General features: G+C 35.2%; 1 protein-coding gene across 3 annotated transcripts in view; it reads left to right on the top strand.

The window, feature by feature from the left end:
- Positions 1–2,768: 2,768 nt before the first annotated feature.
- The window catches only part of LOC128862680 (protein phosphatase 1L), a 72,914-nt gene continuing 50,930 nt past the window's right edge, over positions 2,769–24,752 (top strand). The window contains exons 1-2 of one of the 3 annotated variants that reach the window (XM_054101330.1): positions 2,769–3,216; positions 17,850–18,033. In XM_054101330.1, the coding sequence (XP_053957305.1) occupies positions 3,081–3,216; positions 17,850–18,033 (320 nt within the window). In that variant the 5' untranslated portion in view covers positions 2,769–3,080. Of the gene's footprint in view, positions 3,217–16,259; positions 18,034–24,752 lie in introns of those variants that run through there. The other 2 variants (XM_054101329.1, XM_054101328.1) reach the window with 2 other exon arrangements.

Below are 24,752 nucleotides of genomic sequence, written 5' to 3'. Positions count from 1 at the left end.
ACAGATTGATTTTCGTTTTCGATCAGCTGATGTTGACAGTTTTCTTAATTCTTCACTGCACCACTGCAACATATTCGCTGATAAATAAATATACAAGTATAACGGTATGTTGAGAAATGATGTACTCGTAAGAGTGTTTCTAAATGAGCTCTCAGCGGATCCAAAAGAAATTTTTAGGTGTCCTTATCTCGAAAACTGGTGCTAATCTGACAAAATGGCATACCGCGTTGAATTTATTATATAAGTCCCCAATTAAGTGAGTAAAAGTAGTAGAAGTAAAAATCTTTGCAAAAGCGGTCGCCATTTTCTTAAGAAATTTCCCACAGAGCTGTGAACAAAAATGGTTTAAGAGTAATAAGAAAATTGTAAAAGCAAATTATATAAAAACTATTCAGAGTTTATCAATTTAACAAATCAATTTTATTGATTAAAAATTCAACTTTTCCTCATCAACGGTATTGTATTATTTTCAACAATTCCTCATTACTATCGCTACACTATCATATTTTCCAGGCAAAAGGGTAGATTGTGTTTTTATAAAATTAAAAGCGTAGATGCGCTTAAAATGTAAATTAACACTTAACCTACCATGGACGGGTCAAATGACTAATTTTAAACTTTTTGTCAGAAATAACATTATTAAATCGTCGTTTGCCTTCACGACTTTTATTAAAAAATACATCGAATGTATTTTTCAAGATTTACTCTTCTCTTGCTAATTGTTTTACCGAGAAATATATGTGATCTTAATAATATACATATATAATACTTTAAAGACGGGTCATTTGACCCACATTGGTAGGAATAGGAGTACATAAAATACCGGTAGGTTTAGTGTTAAAGTTCACAGCCATTAAACATTTTAATGTCTCGACTTCAAAACGAGTTTTTTCAACTGCCCAGACTTTACTTACTAAAGAATATACAAGCTAATTGTTGATTTTTAAGCACATTTTTTAACTGAGATGACTAGGATAGTATTTTTTAAATCAGTTAAAAGAAAACTTGACTTAAAAAACAGTTTAAAATTTTAAAAATATACTTGGCTATAGTGCGAACTACGAAGTGCAGCAACCCAAACCGAGATAAAATAATGCACTCCTAAAAGAAGTACAATTGGCCACATTATTCATGCCTTCAATGAAGCCATTTGCACAGTTTAAGTACAGGTCAAGGTTATATTATATACAATTAGACGACGCAATTCCGACAAGGTGGGTAGCTACACATTTAGTAGGCATACATGTGTGGTGTTTTCCGCTTTTCCGCCTCAATCGGCAAAATTTATCTACGCTCAGATAGCCGTTGGCAGCGTTTGGGTATAGCGCGAGTTATTTAATGATTTTGGTTTCTTACTTTTTGTTTCTTTCCTTTAATTATATTTATTATACATATGCTGAATATAGGCAGTAGCAACTGTTCTGCTGCTTCCTTAAACATTTGTTAAGTGCACAAGTTTTTCGGTAAAGTGCAAGCGAAGAGGAAAGCAATAAAAGTGCCTAAGAGCAATAATAATAACGCCAACGACGTTGTAAAAACAATCCATAAGTCGCGTTGCTGCAATATAAACACAGCAACAACAGTGCAATAGCAACGGCAGCGGCGGCGGCGGCGGCGACGATTGTTCTGCTGCTGCTGTTGGTGGTGACAAGGAAGAGTACTCTCTTGCATATGCAATGGAATAATGAGTTTAGTTTGCCGTTGGGGACAACAATAATAAGTTCAATAAACAGAATTTTCGCGTATCTTTAATTTACCTGCAGTTTTATTGTTTTTTTTTTAATTTTAGCTAAAAGTTGTTTGTTTAGTGTCGTCGCATTAAACCTCGACTGATTAACTAAGATACTCGTGTATACATTTGTATGTATGTATAATTGTGCCTCAAATATTTTTTATTAATATATATCGGAGCGGTAGTAGCTTGCACAATAATCAGTGCGGTGTAAATGTGGTGTAAATATGTAACAAGTTAACGAAAAAATATTGGGTCTAAAGTAAGAAGTGAAAGCTGGGGTGTTTAAGCCAAAATAAATATTAAAAATTAGGAGACTGTGAATGTGTAACTGACTGTGATTTTATTTTAAAGAGACCCATATAGCTCAATGCAAAAAAATAAATACTATTAGTACTAAAAAATTAACAAACGAAGGCAACGAAAATAAAATGAATATGAATAAATAAATTATGAAAAAATAATTTAAGAATTTCACTAGCAAATTCATCTGAGTAATGTAAATAAAAAAAAGAGAGTAAAAAAATTAATTAGCCTTGGCATTAAAAAGGGTTAAGTTATTATCAATGAAAAAACAAAAACAAAAATGAAGTTACTAAAAAATAAACGAGACATAGTAAAAACAACAAATTACAGCACTAAAAAATTAATCAATTGAGCAGTTATTTTAACAATGTCAAATTAAAAAAGTAAAAACACAAAAAATAAAGTATTAAAATGTAAGAAAAAAAAATAATGCAAAGATTCAAAAATTGGTTGCTTTGGAATTAGAAAGAGTAAGGTGAAAACCTAATTTACTCATTAAAAAAACTACTAAAAAATTATCCAATCGGTTAAAAAACCAATTATCATTGGTTATTAAAAATTGTTAAGTTAAAAGCCAAACTATAAATATAAAAACAAAAACAAAAAGTTAGTACTGAATAAATAAAGTAAAAATAAAAAACCAAAAATGCCATAGGATTTTTTCAATCCAGCAATTATTTTAAAAAGTGTTGAGTAAAAAAAGCAAAACAAAAAAGGATAAAGACTAAAAAAATTCGAAAAAAATCTATAAAATGAGTTAAGTGAAATGAAAAAAATAAGCACAAAGAGAGTATTAAAAATTAATTAGCCTTGGAATTAAAAAGTGATAAGTTAAAAACCAAACTATCGATATTGAAAGCTATTCCAAAAATGATAAAAAATTAATAATTAATAAATTTTAATTGGCGCGTTAAGGCTACAAAAATTAAAGCTAAAAAATTTACAAAAATCGAAACAAGTAGTACTTACCTATACAGAAAATATAGGCACATACTCGTGCAAGTAAATAAATAGATAGTAAATATTAATTTTCGTTCTTACAATGGATTTAAGAAAATATTATACCCGTGCTCATGTCCAGAGACTAAGCAGTCCACAGCCAGTAACAACAACAACAATAAGTAGAATGGAAATTCATATGCGGCACTCCTTGAAACGTCCCATTGCACTGAATTCAGGTAAGGATTTTTCAATTACGAAAGTCCCTAAATTAACAACAAAGGCAAAATCACATATTTTTGTTGTAATTTTAAAAATTTGAAAAAAGGGCTTTGAAAATTTCTTTAAATATCGCGCATAAAATTCGCTGGCCGTATAAAATGCTTCTATAGAATTCTGGACTTTCTATTTGGCATCCTATCTCAAACTTTTTACATTTTTCTCAACAGCAGTATTTTTTTTCTATTTTCTCCGTAGTTGTGTTTGCTTGATTATAGTAAGAGAATGACAATCGGATTCGGCCACAAAAGTTCTGTTAGGTTTCGGTTCGACTTCGACAAAAAAGAACGAATTTTGGCCCAACAAACTTTAAGTGTTTGTAGCATTTTCGGAGTACTTGATACCAGCATTCAAAAACATACATACACACATACTTTGTTGGAAAAAATTGCTTTAAGGGGTTATGACTTTCAAAAAAATCGATTTTTTTTTATTGCATTTTTGTAATGTACATATATTCAAAAGTATACGCACGAAATTTGAAGTAGATCTAAGCAATACTTTCGTAGTTATACCTAAATATGTAGAGATGCCTCGGCACGTTTTAAGGTAGGTATTGAAACTTTAAACGTGTTTTTTTCAAAACGGCATTTTTCAAGTCGGTGTACACGATATCTCGAAAACGGCTTGTTTGATCGGTCAACCGTTTTAACTCAATCTTTAAAGATACATTTTCTAGTAATTAATCGTTCCTTTTGTAAATCTGATACTTACTTTCCATTTTATAATCAATTTACGGCCAAATTTTAACGTAAAAATCGAAATCATTTCTTTTAAAAGCTGCCATTTTGTGAAAATTCACTATTTTGATTAGCCGAACGATTAATTACTAGATAATCTAATATATTAACAAAATTTGTTTGGTTTTTTGATTTCAGATAATCCAATCGTGAGTTACGATGTACACCGTAAATCGTCTTTTTTTAAAGGAGGTTCCAGAAATCGCCTGCAGCGCGCTCTATAATCAACATTTTCATAAATAAAAAATTTTGTTACGTTCTTGAAGGATGCTTTTATAACCGCCAAAAATTTTCAAATTAAAATATTCTGAAGTTTCTTCAGGATAAATCCTTCACAACCCGTCTTTTATTTGCTTCATAACTGCGTATAACCCCTTAAAATATCACATCACCATTCCGTGATGTATGTAAGCTCTACGAGGGTTGCGGCCAATAATGAGAATTTTACGCCCAATAATGAAAATACAGTAAAGTAAAAATCAAAATAGCTTTATTGTTTTTCAAAATATTCTCCTTAGAAGTCAATACACTTTTGCATTCGCTTGAACCAATTTCCAAAACACTTTTGCCTCTAAGAAGTCTGATACCTCCAAAACGGGCTGTTTAAAGAAACAAAAAGAAATCATTAGACGCCAAATCAGGGCTCTGAGGCGAACGACACATTAATTCGATCTTTATAGTGTTTAGGATTTTTAAAGAATCATTGCTGGTTTATTATTTGGCGCCTTGAAAATGTTCGATTCGGTTTTAAAATCGATGTTCGATCGTCCTCTAATTATAATAAATTTTACTACAGGAACTGAAATTCAATTTTTTTTTTAAATATGCTATTACCAATAAATGGGCAGTAAATACCTTCCACTATTTCTCAAACCTTGAAGTGTTGGAGACATCAACCTATACTCAAAAGAAAGCTTGAATCTTACACTATTAATAACTTTGTATGGGTCATTACGATTGAATTGAAAATTTAAACTAAAAATCTTGAAATCGGTAGCAAATTGGTGCATGGAATTAACTTATTTACTAGCGCCGTTCAAATGAGTTTCTGATGTGACGAGCAACGTGATGTAATCCTATTTTTAGTGAACTCTGACGAAAAGACCTGAGAAATATGCACTAGACTAAATATAATATTTGACCCCAAAACCTGTACGCAAAGTCAACATAGAGTAGAAAAGGGTAGGAAGTGGAGAAGCGGTCAAATGAAAATGTTCACGAAGTTGCGGCTGAAGGCTATGTTGATCGCTTTTTTATATATACGCGGCATCATTGATGAATATGTCCATGCCAATCATACAATAGCTAGACGGTTATATATAGACATCGGTGCTGCCCGAACTTGCTGAGAATGACTGGATCTTACACCACGGCAACGCACCGACCCATTCCTCGTTCATTATGCAAAGGTTTTGGCAAAGCAAAACAATTTTAATATTGCCACATCCACTCTTGAGCCCCGAGATTGCCCTCCGCAAATTTTCTTATTCTCCAAGATGAAGTCGCACCAAAGCTCAAGTAAGCTTATACCGCGATATTGGAAGGGTTAACTTCGGAGTATCACCAAGATTGCTTTCAATCGTTAGAAAAACGTCGGAGTCATTGTAGAATTTTTCTCGGAAGAGCCGATTATAAAATTTTTCTCGGAAGACTCGTGTTATCAATCTATGATTTGTGAGCATCAACTCTTTTATTGCCTTGACATGTTGTTCGTGTTGTTTATGTTTTCATAATCATCTCGGACGAGTTTGATCTCCCACATTTTCTACATCGTATGAATGACTTGTAGATCATTTATAAATATAAACATAAACATTTTTAAACTTAAGCGAAGGGATTTTGATGCACTCGCAATGTTTCTGCAGAAGAAATTCGATAAAAAAATTCGGTAAAAAAAATGTCATGCAACTTATTTGTTCAACGCACGGAAACAGACAAAACAACAACGTCATTGCTAAATTCACTTTTTATTCTTGACAAAGCACGTGCGCTACTTTCAACGAATATGAATGTTGGCATGTAACTTGACACAGATATCAATGGCAGGATTACTAACTTGAAAAAAATATTGAACGTAGTAATAAGCCCGCGTATTTTAAATTTAAAATTTCTTTTGAGCACAGTGTATGTGTATACGTATGTGTGTATGTGTTTAATAAAATATAACAAAGCAAAGGTAATTTTTTTAAATTAAGGTTTTTCAACCTTCGAGTGATTTTCTACCTTTCGAAAGTGTCATAAAAGTGGGGCCTCTCTCTATGCATTCGTACTTATATTTATGAATTTCTTAGGTAAATGAAAAGTATACAGTAGATTCTGTTTTTATGCGGTTTTGAAATAGTGCGCTTTTTAAAAAAATGAAAAAATGCATGTCTACCTATCGGGAATTGTATAAACAAGATTCTAAACCAGCTAAGCAAAAACTCATCACAGATTACATCAGAAATGCTAACCCTACAAGTATGGAACCGCCTGCATAACTATCTAGATCAGACGTGTACATTTCCTCAAGTGACGAAAGTAATTTTACGCCAAATCCTAAACGAATGCGCAACATGTGGGTATTGTCTGATTCTCTTTCTGACGATGTAAATTTATTTTTCGATTCTGACGTTTCTTAAATAAAGATATAATTTTCAAAAATACAACTTTTTGTTTATGCGATTTTATTTAATTATTTCAGATTCGTGCGGTCTATGGAACGTATCTATAGTTATAATATGGGACTAGTACCCTTTCTTATGCGATTTTATTACATTATTTCAGATTCATGCGGTTCTTGGCACTTTTGAAACGCATCTATAGTTTTACTATAGAACTGGTAGTTTTTTTTATGCTGTTTCTTGCGGAACGTATATACCGCATAAAAACAGAATCTACGTATAGGAGATTAATACGCACTTACTCTTCTTTTTGTTAAATAATGTTTTAGTTAATTTCCGAATGATTAAAAACATATCCATAAAGGTGTAAAAATATTTGAAAAAGTTAAAAAAAATTAAAACATATTGCAAAATAGAAAGTATGTAATAGTATTTTAAGCAGAGCATAGTAGACCATGTAAATATATATAGTATTTACATACATATGTATATATATTACTTACAGTACATATATTCTGTCCACACACCGTCTGCATGCCTACTACAGCGCCACGAAAAACATTGCATAATGCAGGCATGCATATGCATGTACGTATGTATGTATGTATGTGCACATGTTTCGAATTTATGTTTTTATACCTTCAGTACTTTTCACGGTCAAACACCTTGCAATAGGCGTATATTGCGGCATACATATGAACATACATACATACATATGTACCACGCTAAAAAAAAAATAAGAATGCATAGTGCGCGTCAAGAAAAGGTTTACAGATAGTCCGAGGACTTTACCTGTGTTATAATGTTCCACATTCAATGATGTATTTTAATCGGCTGCATAAAATCGCATTCTAGTTGTGAGTTATGCTGTGGGCAAAAAGTAAGGTGAATTTATTTGTCAAACTTCGCGAGATTAAAATTTCGCTCTAGTTATTTTTTTCATGAGTTGGCAGCACTGTTAATAACATCTGGGCCAACTTTCATCTAAATTTCATTATCAGTAATATATTTACGCTTGTGTTTACCAAACGACCAAGAGTGCATTTTTCGATTTTTACAATGTCTGATTTGAATGAACAGAGAAGTGCCATCAAATTTTGTTTGCGGAATGAAATTTCGGCTGCGGAAACGTTTAGCATGTTGCAGAAGGCATTTGGTGACTCGACCATGTCGCAGAAAAATGTTTATAAGTGGTACAAAGACTTCAAAGGGGGTCGAGAACGGGTTGATGACTTGGAGCGCTCCGGACGACCATCGACGTCAACAGATGACCAACACGTCAATAAAGTGAAGGAGTTAGTGCTCAGAAATCGTCGGTTGACTGTTAAAGACCTTACTGATATGATCGGAATATCAGAAGGATCTGTGAAAACCATTTTGAAAGACCATTTGTGCCTACGAAAAGTCAAATCTCGTTTGGTACCGAAAACTCTCAATTTCTTGGAAAAAAGTCGTCGCGTTGATGTGTGTGAAACAATGCTTTCAGACTATCAGGACAAGCTCAAAGCATCATTACGGGAGATGAGACTTGGATTTATGCTTAAGACCCTGAAACAACCGACCAATCAAGCGAATATCGTGCTAAAGGCGAGGCCAGACCGAAAAGAGCACGTCAAAGTCGTTCAAAAATAAAGGTCATGATGACAGTTATTCCTTCCACCTGTCCAAACTGTTAATAAGGAATATTATTTGAACATTATGCGTCGTTTACGTGAAGCAATTCGTCTAAAAAGACCAGAACTATGGGCCAACAACTCTTGGTTTTTGCATCACGATAATGCACCGTCTCACACTGCACTCGTTCTTCGTGACCATTTCGCCAAAAATTCCACGCATATCGTTCCGCAACCACCGTATTCGCCTGATTTGGCTCCGTGTGACTTGGTTATTCCCAAAACTCAAGAGACCACTCCGGGGAACGCGTTTCGAGTCGATTGAGGAGATAAAAGCTGAATCGAAGAAGGTGCTGATGGCTATACCGGAAATGGACTATTTGGCATGTTTCGGGGATTGGAAAAATCGTTGGCATAAGTGTATTTCATCGAGAGGGGATTATTTTGAAGGAGATGAAATTGATTTACAAGAATAAATAAAGATTTTTCATTTTACAACCAAATTCACCTTACTTTTTGCCCACAGTATAAAGATAATATTGAAATAAAATTGAAAAAATTAAATATTCAAAATAAAAAAATAAAAAGAAAAAATAGAAATTCAGAACCAATGCACTTGTCTTTAGAATGGCAAGCAAAATCTCTTTAAATGCAGTACAATCGGAATTGAATAATCGCCGGCTAACTGAACTCCTAGATCGAGTTAAACCAAATTTCCTTCATTGCGTACTCTGTGGAGTGAACACGTAAACACAGGGTAAAAATAAAAAAATAAAATTTCGCATACACTTCTGTTAGGTGTTTGGTCAACCCCCTGCTCCTATTTGTGGCGTGCGTTTTTATGTTGTTCCACAAATGAAGGGACCTACAGTTTTAAGCCGACGCCGAACTGTAAATGGTTCATTATAAGGAGCTTTTTCATGGCAGAAATACACTCGAAGCTTCACCATTGCCTACCGAGGGGCGGTTTTTTCTAAACTTTTGCTGTTTCATGCACGGAGATTCGAACCTATGCTCTTCCGAATGGTAGTCACTCAGCGATTCATTCAGCTAAAGTGGGTTAGTAGAGTGAATAAGATGACCTGATACCCACAGTTTCATTTGGAAGGAAATTTGCGTGAGCAATCCAGAATGCATGCAGGGAGGTTTGACGGATATTTTCTTTACCGATGGGTCCACGAATGAAATAGGGTCTGGAGCCGGATGGTACTTAAACGATAGTAATAAGTATCACTATGCTATGGGGGAAATGGCAACTGTTTTCCAAACAGAAATTTTTGCCATCTTGAAAGTAGAATGGATAGCCGAGAGGAGATGGAGCGGGAAACAGATTGGAGTCCTCAAGGATTGTTCAAGAATGTAAGAAGAAGCTTAATTCTGTCCCGAAACGAAATTGCCGACGAATTGGCCAACCGTGGATCAGCGATGCCCCCACAGAGGCCAGAACCAATAATCGGAATCAGTTCCGCAGGAATCAAGAATTGGATCAGCGATTATGTAGGCAATCTACATAAAGAGCGATGGTCCGGTCTAGAACGCTGCAGAACTGCAAAGTGTTTTGTGACAAGTCCGAATAGAAAACTGTCAAACTTTCTACTAAAACTTAGAAGGAAAGACATTCGGTTGATGGTCGGCATCATTACGGGACACAACCCATGGGGCCAGCATATGACCAGCATTGGAATCATCGAGGACCCAGTATGCCTGTCATGCTTGGAGGAGGCGGATAGCACTGAGCACTTGTGAGTGTTCTGCCTTTGCTAGAGCACGGCTACGAGCTTTGGGTTCCGATGTCATGAGAATGAGTAATATTCGTTCTCTAAAACTGGAGGATATTTACAGATTTGCCAAAAAATCTGGAAAATTCTCACAGGACTTACTATCTCTATCTCTGTCTCTATTCTTTCCTATCTCTTTCTCTGATACTTTTCTCCTTCCCTCCTTGACTATCTACTCCCTTTCCAGAGCTTTAAATACAATGGGCTCTTTAGCCTGAGTGTTTTAGGAGCCACCAAATCTCCTGGTGCTCCTTGGCTCGACCTTTTCAAATTTCAAATTTCAAGAGTGAATAAGCCCTAATAATTCAATAAAAAACGTATTGTTGTCAAAATCTGTCATAACTTTTGACAAAACTATCGAGTGGACCGAGCAAAACGAGATGTCTTGGTAATTCGAAATTTTATAAATAAATCTTTCAGAGAGTATTTCAAAGCAGAAAGACACAAACCTATATTAAAAACTTTTTTGAAAAAAGTTGATTAAATTTAAATTATAAAAATAAAATATGCTTATTTTACGAATGAAAAGGCCTTTCAAGGGTCTTTAAATTCCTGATTTGTTTCTGCAGGTATTGCACGAATTATTTCACTCTAGCGGGATTGTGCTGTATTTAGCATAATAAATGTCGCCTCTTGAATTAATTGCCATTTTTGTAATATAAAATCATGCGATAAAAACCAACTTTTTTCAGTTTCTGTAGCTTTTCATTTTCACATCAATTTATTTAATTTTTTTAAAAGGCTTTTAAGTTTAAAAGAACTAATTTTTATAAAACGATTTTTAAATACTTTATGATGTTAGAAAGGATATCAAGCGAAAGAGGATATGTCCAGCTATTAAAAAAAGCGTATTCCTATAAGAATTTGCATTTAGGTATGTATGTTCAGTAGGCCGGGTCGATTTGTGGGGAGGCAAAAAAATCGCCCATTGCTCTGTGAAAATCATATTCTAGGGATCAAAATACGAAACTTTGCCGAAGGAACCATACCTCTAAAACGAATTCTGATGTCCCCCAATTTGGGTCGAACTTTTTAGTTTCTTTTCTATAACTCACTTAAATTAATTTTTTCATTTACATATGTTCTGACTAAATAAATTTCTTAAGAGAAAAAATAGATATTATTATAAATAAATAATAAATATTATTATAAATAAATAAAAGGCCAAAAATGGTGATATTTTGAAATTGGGGGACATCATAATTCGTTTTAGAGGCATGGTTCCTTCGGCAAAGTTTCTTATTTTTAATCCCTAGAATACGATTTTCACAGAGCAATGAGCGATTTTTAAATCGACCCGCCCTAATGTTCAGGCAACCTAGTAAGTTAAATAAGGTTTGCGTTCGATAAGAAAAACACAATTTTATGGTTTATTATTCAGTAAAGTCTCCCTAAACATCACACACTTATTCCGACGAGTCTCCAATCTATGAATTTCATCCCTGAAGTAAGAATCTGGAAGAGGAAGAGCAAAAGACGCTTCCACAGCAGTTATGACCTCGTCATTTGATGAAAAACGCTTTCCACGCATGCATTTTTTAGGTCTGGAAACAGACGGAAGTCGCTAGGGGCCAAATGTGGTGAATACCAAATGTTACAATTCGAACTTTAATTCATGGTTTTGAGCCATTGTCAAATAATCTTTTTTCTTTTTTAAACTGGGTCTTTTTCACGAAGTTTTGTCTTCAATTTCGTCTAAGGTGTTATAAAAATATGCATAATAAAATTTATTATATTTATAAATTAAAAATAATTTTTTGTTCTACCAGTTTGCAAGTAATCCACAAGCAAAATTAAATTCGCATCCCAAAAAACTGCTGCTCACACCTTCTTGGCTGATTTCTGGACAGGAACTCATTTCGGAGCCAAAGAACCAGGTTTCACACCACTCTTTAGACTCTTGTTTTGATTTAGGATCATGGTGAGTCCCAAGTCACATCCATAGTGTTGAATCGATGCCCAAAATCCACTTCATCCTTTCGAAAACGCTCTAAATGTTGCTGAGAAAGTCGCACTCGAATGTGTTTTTGTTCCATTGTTGGCGAAGGTAGCACCCATTGTGCACACACAGCTTTCTGAACCCCAATACTTCAGTCAAAAATCTGTAAATCTCTAAAATCTCTTTAAGTCATTCGACGATTTTCCAATACGATATCCTGTTTTTTCTATGAATTCTAGTGTTGGTGGTGTTTTTAAATGCCTTTGACGTGGAGTAGAGGAAACGTAAGCATTAGGATGGCGCAACAATTTAAACATTTTATATGGAATTTTTGAAAAAGTGTATTTATTTCTTCAAGCGTAATTTTCAAAACGCTCGCGGTGCGTGTAAATTTTATATTAAAGATAATAGAAAATATAAAAATATAGATAACTAATTTTTTTGACTATCGAACAAATTTAGGGGTAGCAGATGCACGCGAGCCCTACCACCAAAGATCCAGGTACCTAAGTATAACGAAATTCAAACCAAGTTTATTGGAAATTGAAAAGCTTTTATTGTAATCAAATTTTGTAAGACAAGTTTTAACTTCTTTCAATTCGAAATTTAAAGTTTTTCAGAATCGCGAGATTAGTACAAGCTAATCACGGGATTTACGGGAACTGAAAAACACCGGAATCTCTAATCGGTACCTGCATTTGTATAAAAGCAATCATCTGAATTTTGTATTGTTTAACGGTTATCCGATATGTATAAGATCTTTGTGCACTCTAAGTACACCGCATTTACACTGAAAATACATTTAAGCCTTGTAAAATATAATAACTGCAATTGCTATGCTATTTGCATGCTCCAATAAACTTAACACCTAAGGCTGATGCTGATGAACTTCAGCTTACGCAGACTTACCAACTGAACTTGAAAGTGGTATAAGTGCATACAGTTGCGGACATAAAATGCTACCGCACAAGTAGGAAGTTTACATTCAAAGGATTACTTTGCGGATAATCTAATTATTTTAGTACAATTACCTACAATTTCAAATCATCAAGTGTTTGAGCTTAGTAAAAAGTGTTTGTGCAAATCGAGGAGAAAAGTGAAAAGTGAGCTTTCGCAGTCAGAGAGGCTAACTCGAAGAAGGATCAGTAATCGTTTTTAATGGGCTTGCAAAATAGACTCAAAATTGTTGAAGATAGTCGCAAAGAGTTCATAGAAGGCTCCGATATCGACATCTTCATGAGAACAGTTCGCCGGATACTTCTACATGCTTGTCTAAGAACTTTATGTCCTCACAAAAAAACACCTCTGATAAAGAAAGTACACCAATTAACTACAATGAACAAATTAAATTTCCTCAGACGGTTAAAGATATAATATTCTTGGTATCCACCAGTAATTAAAGAACCAATATACTATGAGAAGAACTAGTGATTTATAACCTATTATAATATTAGACAAGATGGTAGTCGAATAGTCTGGGGCCACCTCTCATGTTATGATGTTGAGCAGCTGACTCCAATTGATCAATTGATGGAGTCAGTGTCTTTTTTCCTTTTACTTAGAATTGGAATTACTTGTCAAATAGGAAGATTTAGAGAAGCCCGTCAGGAGACTTTGGCACAATTTAAAGGCACAGTGAAGAAAGAGCACTCCGAAGTCTTAGCATAGTTGGACGCGGTCCTTGAAGAAATTTGGATTAACGAAAACGTGGAAAAGTATTTGGAATTTTGAACGATTCCATCCGGGAGTGCATAAGACCTGTTGATAAATACTGAAAATGTTGTTGTTAAAGCGCAAAATATACGAAATTTACACACTTATGTAAGCATAAATCAAATCTGACCGTAGGTATGATTTTTGGGAGTATCAAGTAAACCACAAATGGGTAGAAAAGAATTGCATGCAGCACATCTCATGCCAGATATCTTTCGAACCAACAAGAAAACAATTACACTCGATAAAGACGCGTAGAAAAAAACAGTTCCCAAATTTGAAGTTAGAAACGCGCCGGCCGCCGTAGCCAAATGGGTTGGTGCGTGATTACCATTCGGAATTCACAGAGAGAACGTTGGTTCGAATCTCGGTAAAAGCAAAATTAATAAAAACATTTTTCTAATAGCGGTCGCCCCTCGGCAGGTAATGGCAAATCACCGAGTGTATTTCTGCCATGAAAAATTTCCTCATAAAAATATCTGCCGTTCGGAGTCGGCTTGAAACTGTAGGTCCCTCCATTTGTAGAACAACATCAAGACGCACACCACAAATAGGAGGAGGAGCTCGGCCAAACAGCCAAAAAGGGTGTACGCGCCAATTATATATATATATAACGCGCGGCAGACGGAAGAGCTATTTTATTGTATATTATAAAGGGATTTTTAGATATATGGTCAGTATGTACGAAATTTGACTTTAAATATGAACACCCTAATGCAAACGAAAAAATAATAACATGATTGGAGGTTTGATGCCTCTAATTGAGATTAAATTTTTTTACACGCATTTGATCAGTGATTATTTCTAAAAAGAATAAACTATTGTCTTGAAACGTTAGAAAATATGAGTGTCACACAAAATCTTAAAATTATAGTTTATGTACTAATTGGAACCTGAAAAGTTTTCAAAATTCGTACAAAGCTGCGTACATGAAAAATTAGTTTTAATTCTTCAATTTATTTCACTTTACTTCAATGTATTTTGTTTTATTTCAATTCATTATATCTAATTTTACTTTATTTAAATTATTTTTACTTTATTTAATTTTACTTTATTTATATTATTGTAATTTTAAATTATTTAATAATTTTTTTCCAATATCTTAATTAATTTTTATTTTATTTTATCAATTTTTTGTTTTCCTTTTTTACCTTAATTTATATTAATTTTCGTAATTCATTTCAACATGTGAGCCCTGTTTAGGTTTCTTTCGTCTCTTTTCACGCGGTGGCGTTCCTTCTCTTCCATAGAAACATATGTATGTTGCCAGACTAACCGCTTTGTCCGCAATATGAAAAGTAATTAGACGAGACAGTTAGTTAGAGCCTGTTTCAGGGTGATAATATTAAAATTAAAAAAATATCAATTCCAATTGCCAGAATGGATGAGCAATATAGAAATACCTACATTACAAACATTTAGTTTTATTAATATGTTATAAACTATTAGAAAACAAAATGTCTCTTTCGCGACGATGAATGTTAAGCCCTTTAAGTAACATATTTTCAATCTGAAAAAAATTTGGTGTAGAGTTTTTGCTTCATGCCTGGAAATTTATAAATTTTAGGTAAAATAAACACATATATTTACGTCTGTCGTTCGCCTATTCCGATTCTTCACCTTTAATTAGTGGTAAAGAACAGGGAATTTCCAAGAAACAACTTAAAATATTCATAGAATGTTATTAATTTTCTGAAATTTCTAAATAAGTTCTAAATCTAGATATGATTTTAAAGTTTTTAGCCTTCCACGAATCTCTATGCGCTAAAGTAAGATGAGCTCCTCTAATTCGAAGTCATCCATTTGTACAATTTCATCTATTTCAATTACTGTTTTATTGAAAATATGGTATACATTTCATACGCAAAGTCTAAACCTCGTTAAATCATTGACCTCTAAACAGTTCTAAAATAAAAACATTCCTGGATGCCATGAATCAAATACAATATATATATATATATATGTATATAAATAGCGCTTATACCTTTTATTTGGGCTTTGGCCTAGCTCCTCCTACTATTTGTGGCGTGCAGCTTGATGGTGTTCATCAAACGGAGGGGCCTACAGTTATATGTCATTGCCATTGCCTGTCAAAGGTATACAAAATGGGTTTTCTATCATTTGGTGCTTCATGCACGGAGATTCGAACCTATACACTTCCGCAAGATAGTTACACACCAACCCATTCGGCTATGGCAGCCGCGCTCAATACATTATTCAGAAGATCTTCCTACAATACTTACCCGTTTCACATAGTCCAACGGTAAAACATATCTTATTTAAAAGCAAATTCTAACTTAGAATCAGTTTTTAAAATCTTGTCAATCATTGATTTGCTAAAATCAGTTTCTAGCTAAAACAAGAGGGAACAGAGCCATTTATATAAAACAGAAAACTTTACTCACATTTTTCACTCTAATCAAGTTTTACTTGAGAGTTTTCGTTTGCTGAATTTAAAAAAATTTGGAATGCAATTGTTATTCAATGAAATTTCAAAAGTTTCTGGCAACGCTGCACACAGCTGTCGTTTTTCATTCCCAAACGTTCCACAAGCATTCGCGTTGTTGTTGTGCCAATTTCACTGCAATTTTGGGGCCAATTGTGGGGCGAATTGGGAAGTCGTATTTTTGTCAGTCGTCGATAAATTCTGTGAGTGTCAACAAGTAAATTAATTGTTGCTGAGGACAAACCGATACAAATTATATTTGTAATATATGTGAAAATACAAAAATTGGTCAATTGTGAAGCGATACTGAAAATTACGATTGTTAACATCGAATACGTCGCTTACATAAAAACGTCAATGCACTTTTTGAAGTTTTCGAGAAGATTTAGCAAGTTGCGGCAATTTTCTGCTCTGCGCTGTTGATATATGAAAAAGTGACCTTCCCCTTACATTAATCGTCTTAATTGATCAATAAAAGCTGTGAACGTAGTGCGGCATTTTCAATAAAAAAAATTCAAAAACAAAAACTAACATCAGGAAAAAAGAATATTTGTGATTTTTTGGCACGCAACAACGTTGACACCGGCAGCAGATTTTGTGAAGCAAAAATTTATACTCGAATTGTTGGGTGAAAAACGACAGCAGTATACTGTAAAAATTTAAATATACTGTGAATGCGAACGGCGTGAAAAGCAAAAGCATTAAGAAAATTTTGGTAGTGTTGTTGTACTATTATACCCCTTTGGTCATCTGGCCCAATTGCGGCCGCAACCATCGGCCAACGGCGTCTTACTTTGCCAAAGAGTTTGATGAACAGTAGCATATGTTCTTGCCTGGCGTAGAAAAACCAACGAATACGTGCTTTGTGACTCGCATTGATTATATGGTCACGGTTTTTGTGACGGGAAGTGCGAACCCTAAAAATAAACACATACGCGAAAAAGTGTTATCTACGAGTGAAAATAAATTTTACTATTGAATTAATAGATTCTTTTGCTCTCTTCTAAAATCATTAATTAGAATTTGATTTGAGAAATATCAATTAAGGACAACCGCAATTGATTGTGAAGTGTTTGTAAGATATCAATTTCTTACCTACGTGAATAATTTAACACAGTTTCGCGTCACACACCGAAAACCATATGATTTACCATAAAAAAGCGTTAATGAAAAACCACTAAGTTAAAAATAAACTGCTAGACTTTGCTTTGCTACTTTGGCCAAGCACCGGAGAAAAATAATACACTCGTGTAGTTTGAAGATTTCGCGACTCACACGGTTGAGCTATTTTTACTTCTCTAAGCAACTCCAGTGTCAACATCGTGTCATTTGTTATGCAAAGTGCTGTAGGGCAAAGCAATTTTCTGTAGTATATTCGTTTCCGACTAGTCAAAACAATCGAGATTACTATCAGTATAAAAAGTAAACAAAGCATTCGGGTACAAATTAAGCTGATCCAAACAGTGCACCTCAAATATTACATTACGCAAATATACAACAACAACTAAAACAAAAAGCACATCAATTCCTTACAATAAACCTGTAAAGTTCTTTTTCGCCCCATGGATGACGAGTTGGAAGATAAAGTTTTCTATCAAGCCTACGTTTCCCACATGAAGATCCTATCAAAATTCGCTGTGGGCTTTTCGTCCATCAATTCGCCCTTAGCTTACATATGGAAACTATGTCGTCTTTATGTGCTACGTCCCGAAGTCATATTTTTCGGTGTGATTCTATTCATTTTCTTAATTTACTTACAAGCTGTAGATGCCTGGAGTCGTGGTATATTGGGACGCTTGCAGACGACATTTGGCCGTCAGAGAGCAAATCGCATGAAAATGACGAGTGAGGTGAGCGGCCATGGCGACTATGAGTGTTGGGAGGAGGTGCGTCAACAGAGCGCCGTATATGCATTGCTGGGACGACGGCCACGCATGGAAGACAGGTGAGTGGAAAAATGTGTGATATAAAAGACATAAAAACGAAAATATTTTCATTGCAATTGCATATTTTCCAAAAGTCATTAATGCATGCAGCTGTAAATATTTGCATATATTCACTAGTGGGCATTTCCACCAGAAGGTCCACTGTAGACAAAATATTAAAAGTTAATTAAATTTACATTATTTAAGGATACTTTTATAGGCAAACAACAAATTTAATGTACGTATTGATAATACATTTCGAAATATTTTTGATATGGTTTTGAATTAAATTTATTTTTGTTTACTATATATTATTTACCACAACACAGTTTTGTTAAGTTTGTTGTTATTACGAGGGTTGCCTTTTATATTTTGCGCCCAATAATGAAAACAGTAAAATGTTGAAAATGGATTAATTTTTGTTTTTCAAAATATTCTTGGAAATCATTACATTTCTACATTCTCCTGAACCAATTTTCAAAACACTTTTGCTACCCAGAAGTTAAAACCTCGAAAACAAAGCTTTTTAAAGGCTTCAACAGCTTTTTTATGCGAGTAAAAACGTTGACATTGACGCATTTTATTGTTGATGTTCGGGAACAAAAAGAAATTGTTAGGTGCCAAAGGGGGCGTCCATAAATTACGTGAGGTGTTTTTTTCAATTTTCTGTACCTCCCTCCCCCCCTGATGAGATGTCTTGAGATTTTATTCAACCCCCTCCCCATCCCCCAATCTCACGTGAGATTTTTCAAAATGTGGGTTTCTTATGTAAACGCGTTAGATTGTTATTGTAAAAAGAAAAAAAAAAATGCTTCGTGCTTTTATTTACGACTAGTTAAGACTAGTAATCAATATTGCTGAGAGTTATAAGTGTAATAAAAATTTAACAATACAAAATAAAAGAATATCTACTCTAATTCAGTCCATGGGGAATCATGCGCGGTTTCAAGAGAGACTATTGGGACCAACTTGTCCATATTATTTTCAGTAAAATCATCTGCTCCTTCAACTTGGTTCTGATCTATCCACTCTAAGCCGTTGACGCTTGCGCACAGTAACTCATTAGCTCGTCTTTCGGCAATCCGTGAGGGTCGCACTTTCCGGTACATACGCACTTGCTTAGCTGGTGCAATGTGAGCTGCTCGCCTGTGCTCTGCAGCTCTTGTGATAGATGCGAAGTAAATACCGCATGTACTGCAGCATATTTTCTCTAAATCATCACGTATACTTGGGCAATAGAGATCATAAGGCGTGCTGATAAAGGCATTCAGCGGTTGAATCGGTAGGCGTATTAGAAATGGAGCAAATGACTTTCCGTCATGTTCTTTAAAGTCCGGAATTATCAAACGTCAATCAACCTAAGTGATGGGGTATGGAGGTGGCAGAAAACGGTCGTGAAGAATTATATGCAGATCACTCCGATCACTCCGGCGTGGGCTGCAGCAGTTCTGATCATCGCATTTCACAACCTAAAAAAAAATTAAAAACAATTTCCCTTTGTAACTCTTAATAAAAATTTGTTGACATTCGCGCTCGTTAAAAAACTAAAAAAAAAAACAATAGGCACGCATAAAAATTTGATATGAATCAACTGCAATGTACCTGGAGTAAATATTGGCTCTCTCTAAACAAAGAAGGTTGGAACCTGTCCGTGTGTCGCTGCCACTCAGCTCGTACGCTCTTGTTCATCGAGTCGCACGTTCGGCTGATAGTGGCGCGAAAACAAACGACGGGACACACTGTACCGTAAATTCAGATCAAATTGAGCTATTTGGTACAAAACAAATATGGTGGTTTGACAGCAGGAATGTATAACGTCGAAGTATGAATGAAATTATTTTCTTTCGAACGAATTAGTGAATGATCTTAATCATACTACGATTACGCTTAAGATTAAATCTTAAGCATATACAATCTGGATAATGGGCCAAAATAGTATCATTTTTTTTGTTTCAATCAGAAAAAAAATTGCGTGATATTTGCCGAGACCGCCCCCTCTCTCCAACGTAAGATTAGATAAGATTTGACTCGACCCCCTCCCCCCTTAAATATCTCACGTAATTTATGGACGCCCCCAAACTAGGGCTGTAAGATGGATCACCTATTAATTAAATCTATCTTTTGAGTGTTTAAAAACTCTCTTGTGTGAGTCGTGAGAGCTCGCATTGTCATGGTGATGATTCGGCTTCGATGGTCGGTTTTTCCTTCGGCCTTCAGGAAGTTCATCTTGCAACGATCGGCAGCCACGTTGGATCTCGTTATACCACCGTTTTACAGCGGCTAAATGTGGTGTTTCAACGCCGAGGCGAGGTTAGTTGATCAATGTACTACTGTCTCGATATATATATAGTATATATATATATATATAGAATTGGCGCGTATACCTTTTCTGGGTGTTTGGGCAACTCCTCCTCCTATTTGTGGCGTGCGTCTTGATGTTGTTCCACACATTTAGGGAGCTACAATTTCAAACCGACTTCGAACGGCAGAAATATGTACCCTCGGAGGTTTGCCATTGCCTTCCGAGCGGCGACCGCTATTAGAAAAAACTTTTTCTTCAATTTGGTGTTTCACCGAGGTTCGAACATAAGTTTTCTCTGAATTCCCAATGGTAGTCACGCACCAACCCTTTCGGCTACGGCGGCCGCCAATAATCCACGATCTCTATATAATCCACTTCAAAAACCGTAGTAAATCATCACACTATTATTTTCACGAGTAATTTTCATCTTTTTGGCGGTATGAACTATTGAACTGAAAAAAAGAAAAAAAATAAACTCGTAAATGGAAACGTTATATGTAAGTTTATACTAAAAAATGCCAATTTTTTCGACGAAAATATCGAATTACAGCGCATCAAACGTAGTGATGCAAAGGCGTAAAATATAAAAGGCAGGCATCGTATGTGAAAATAAACGCATTACATACTTCTGTTGATTCAGAAACATTTTTACTAAGTATAGTAATTTATAATTATCTAAAAAAACAACAGAAGTTTCATGGTGGAAAAAATTTTACATAGGTCAGTGATTAAATTTGAATTAAAAAAAAGTATACACAAATTGTGTGTAATATCTTTAAGAGACATTAATGCACAACATTCTTCAAATAGTCACATTGAAATATTGCCGCAGGTTCGCTGATACCTCAGTTTGAACTGCTGGGCGCGCGAAAACCACTTCTGTTTTCGTTTCGTGCAAGTGCCTTAATTTTTTGGAATTATCGTAAAAACGAAAAATTACTCGAAATCAACTTTAGCACCATTTATAGGACTAAGTCCAAGTTAAACCTCTTGTCAAATTAAAAAAAGAAAGTTTTAGGTGGCGGTTTTTTCAGTTCGAATCTACGATGTCCCCGTTCGACATGATGGAAATCCCCATATACCATATAAATATTTACTAACGAAATAATAAAGTAGAAGAGAGAATAAGCGCATCCATTCAAAAATGTGTAGTATAATAGTAGCCTTTAATGCATTATTCATACACATATTTTCATTTCACTTCATAAATCGTCTGCATTTTCAAACGTCTACTTGTATACATACATACATATACGAGTACTTATACATATATACTACGTACGTATCTCTTTTGGTTTTCGTCAGTCTCATGGCGCGCTTTGTATGACCACAAAATATGTAGGTCAGGGACAGTTTATACATTGAAGTAAATAAATCTGCATTGCATGCCAAATTTTTATCATAATCGGAGTATGTATGTATGTAAAATGTATTACATACTCGTACATATGCTTACTTGTAGAACAGAAAAAAAAACATTTGTTTTTACAGTTGAAAATTGACATTCGTCTTATTCAAAAAAGCGATTTTTTAATAAATGGTAAAGTGATTTATTCTTACTTATCCAGAATAGACGCCGACAGCGCGCGATAAATCAATATCACCTCAACATTTTCACCCGTTTTCACTTTTTTCTACTATTTCTCATAATTTTTTTTTTTTTGTGTTGGAAAAATATATGATAGTATTAAATTAATATATATAAATTTAAATTTTATGCAAAAATAGAAAAATTTCATTTTCTATTTCTCTTAATGGGTTCGCTTGGATTATTTGCGTTTTAATAGGATCACTGTTATTTTTGAGAGAAATATATTAGATTTGGGAATAAGTTCGTAGTGTTTTTACCGAAGACTTTTATTTAAACAAAAAACAGTAATTTTATCAATAAGTTAATCAATTATTTATTCGCCGTTGCCTTTTAACAACCTGTTCCAACCGCTCGGCCAATTTGTTGATGCCGTTCCGCCAAAAATCGCCTAGTCTTGTGTCAAAGAAGTTATTGAGCCAATTTTTAAGAACCTCTTTGTTAACGGACCTCGAAGGTAACGCCCTTCAAATGGTTTGATAGGGGTGGAAAAGATTTTATCGGTCTGTGCAAGGTCCGGAGGATTCGGCGGATGCTGAAAGACCTCCCATTCGAGCCCTTGGAGTGCGGAGACGATTTGTGCAACATGGGGCCTGGCGTTGTCGTGAAGGAGAAGGGTTTGAGCATGTCGATAAGGTCTTTTCAGTCGAATAGCCTCATTCACGCGGTGTAGCTGGGCAAAGTAGCGTTCCATATCATGATCTTCTTTGGATGAAGATTCGGCTTGGTTCTCGGCTTTAGCGTATCTCCTGGAGCCACCCACTCCTTTCTTTGCTTCATATTAATATATATGCACTATTTTTCTCTCAGGGTTTGATACAAAAATCCGCATGTTGCTCGATACTGCTCAGGCGAGATGCTGAGAAGCTATTTGAAGGCGACTTTCTTTGATTTTTCGTTGAGCTCGTGAGGCACCCAAGCTCCCATTTTTTCGATAAATCCCATTAAATGAAGGTGATTGAGAAATGTTTTATGACCGGAGTTCATTTTTTCCGCCAATTCACGACTGGTTTACCAACCGTTCTCCTTCAAAAGTGATTTGAGACGTTCTTCATCGAAACCGCTGCGGGACGTGTCATCGACGTCAAAGTCGCTATTTTTTCAGCTTTGCAAACCATTTCCGTGCTATAGACTCGCCAATGACACCTTGTACTTACACGTCGCAAATGTCCCGGGCTGCTTCGGCAGCTTTTTGACCTCGATGAAGATCAAAGAAGAGCAGGTGTCGAAAATATTGATTTTGAGTTTGCAATTCATCGTATGAACCCCTTGCACGGCAATTTATTTTCAGTCAGCACTGCTCTGGCAGACGATTAAATTTTCCTAGAGGAGGAATTGATATAGAAACTTACGGTTTTGCGGCTCAAATTATTTGTTATAACATACAATAATAATAATAATGAAAATAATATTTGTTTCACACATTTCAAGGCGTTAAAGGTAATATGGATGCGTTCAAGTACGTTAAAATACTTCAAAATATGCTGCTACCTTATGCAGAAGAGAATTTCTAGGTGACTTGAAAATTTCAACAAGACAATGATCCGAAGCACAAGCACACATCTCGTGTGGCAAACAAGTTTTTCGAAGCGCAATATGCGCGATATGCGCCCAGATGCTAACGTCGTTCTTAAGTATTTTTCAACTAATAATTGATAAGATAATGAATTACATATGAAATTTGCTTCCTATTCTTGAACTAAAAACAAATCGCGCGAAAACTTTTCATAACACGTTAATCACTATAAATCTTCCTAATCTCCCATACTTATAGGAATAACGTTAAGTAAGCATGATCTGAGAGTTCATTGCGCTCAGTAAATATACGAGTATGTACCGACATGTATGCCTACATATGTGTATACGTACATATATTGTAATAATTTCATGCATATGCGCATATAACTACATGTATTTATGAATCGTAAGTTCATAGGTATTTAAATGTGCACATTCAAGTAGCAGATTGCCCACATTGACGCAAATGACGGCACTGTTCCAAAGAAATGTTGCACTTAGGTGCATACAAGCATACATACATACATATGTACGAGTATGTAGCACATTAGACTGGATCGAAAAAAAAGTTTCAAAAGTCCAAGACTTTTTGTTGAGAGGATTTCAGCGAGATACAAATTTGTTGATGTTTTTTTTTATCCTTCTAAAAACCGCCGAAAAGGTTTTTTCACTATAGGTTGGTTATGTGTTAACCGATTTTCAAAAGTAAAATGCCGTTCTTCTAGTCTTGGGTAGTTCTAAATTTTAATTTAAGCCTCTAATTCTTAAGGCCTTTAGTTGAAACAAAGACACCCAAAGCCCCAGTGCAAGGGGGTTTTTGAAAAAACGTGGGGTCTTTCTCTCAGCTAGGCCCTATGGATCTACACGGCTATGATAAGACCAATTATCACCTATGCATCAGTGGTCTGGACGAGTAGACTCTCTCTCGTGGAAATAGGGAGGACCTTATCGTGACTACAACGCACTGTGGTTATCTGTTGCGTCGGAGCTTTGCCGACTACTTCAGCCCCGGCATTAGATGCTCTGATCAGTCTACCACCACTTGATGTTTTCATCCAAGGAGAGGCCTTGAAGGTCATCTGCAGGCTCAAACACTATGGGAATTGGTACGGCGCCTGTACGGCACCGGACAAGAGAGTAGGCATGGACTTCGATCCAACGGTCCTTGCCATGCCCCTTGACTCCATGCCATCTAGAGTCATGCTTGAGAAGAAATACAGTGTGGTGCTGCCAGAGGCTCAACAGTGGTCAGAAAATGAGCCCGGCAAACACTGTTTTCGCATTTTCACGGCTCCGACTCTGGGGTCTACGTGGAATCCAGCGGGATAAAA

Source organism: Anastrepha ludens, chromosome 5 (assembly GCF_028408465.1).
Source record: "Anastrepha ludens isolate Willacy chromosome 5, idAnaLude1.1, whole genome shotgun sequence".
NCBI lineage: Eukaryota > Metazoa > Arthropoda > Insecta > Diptera > Tephritidae > Anastrepha > Anastrepha ludens.
Note: the sequence above shows the minus strand (reverse complement) of the source record. Positions and strands in the feature narration are given on the sequence as shown.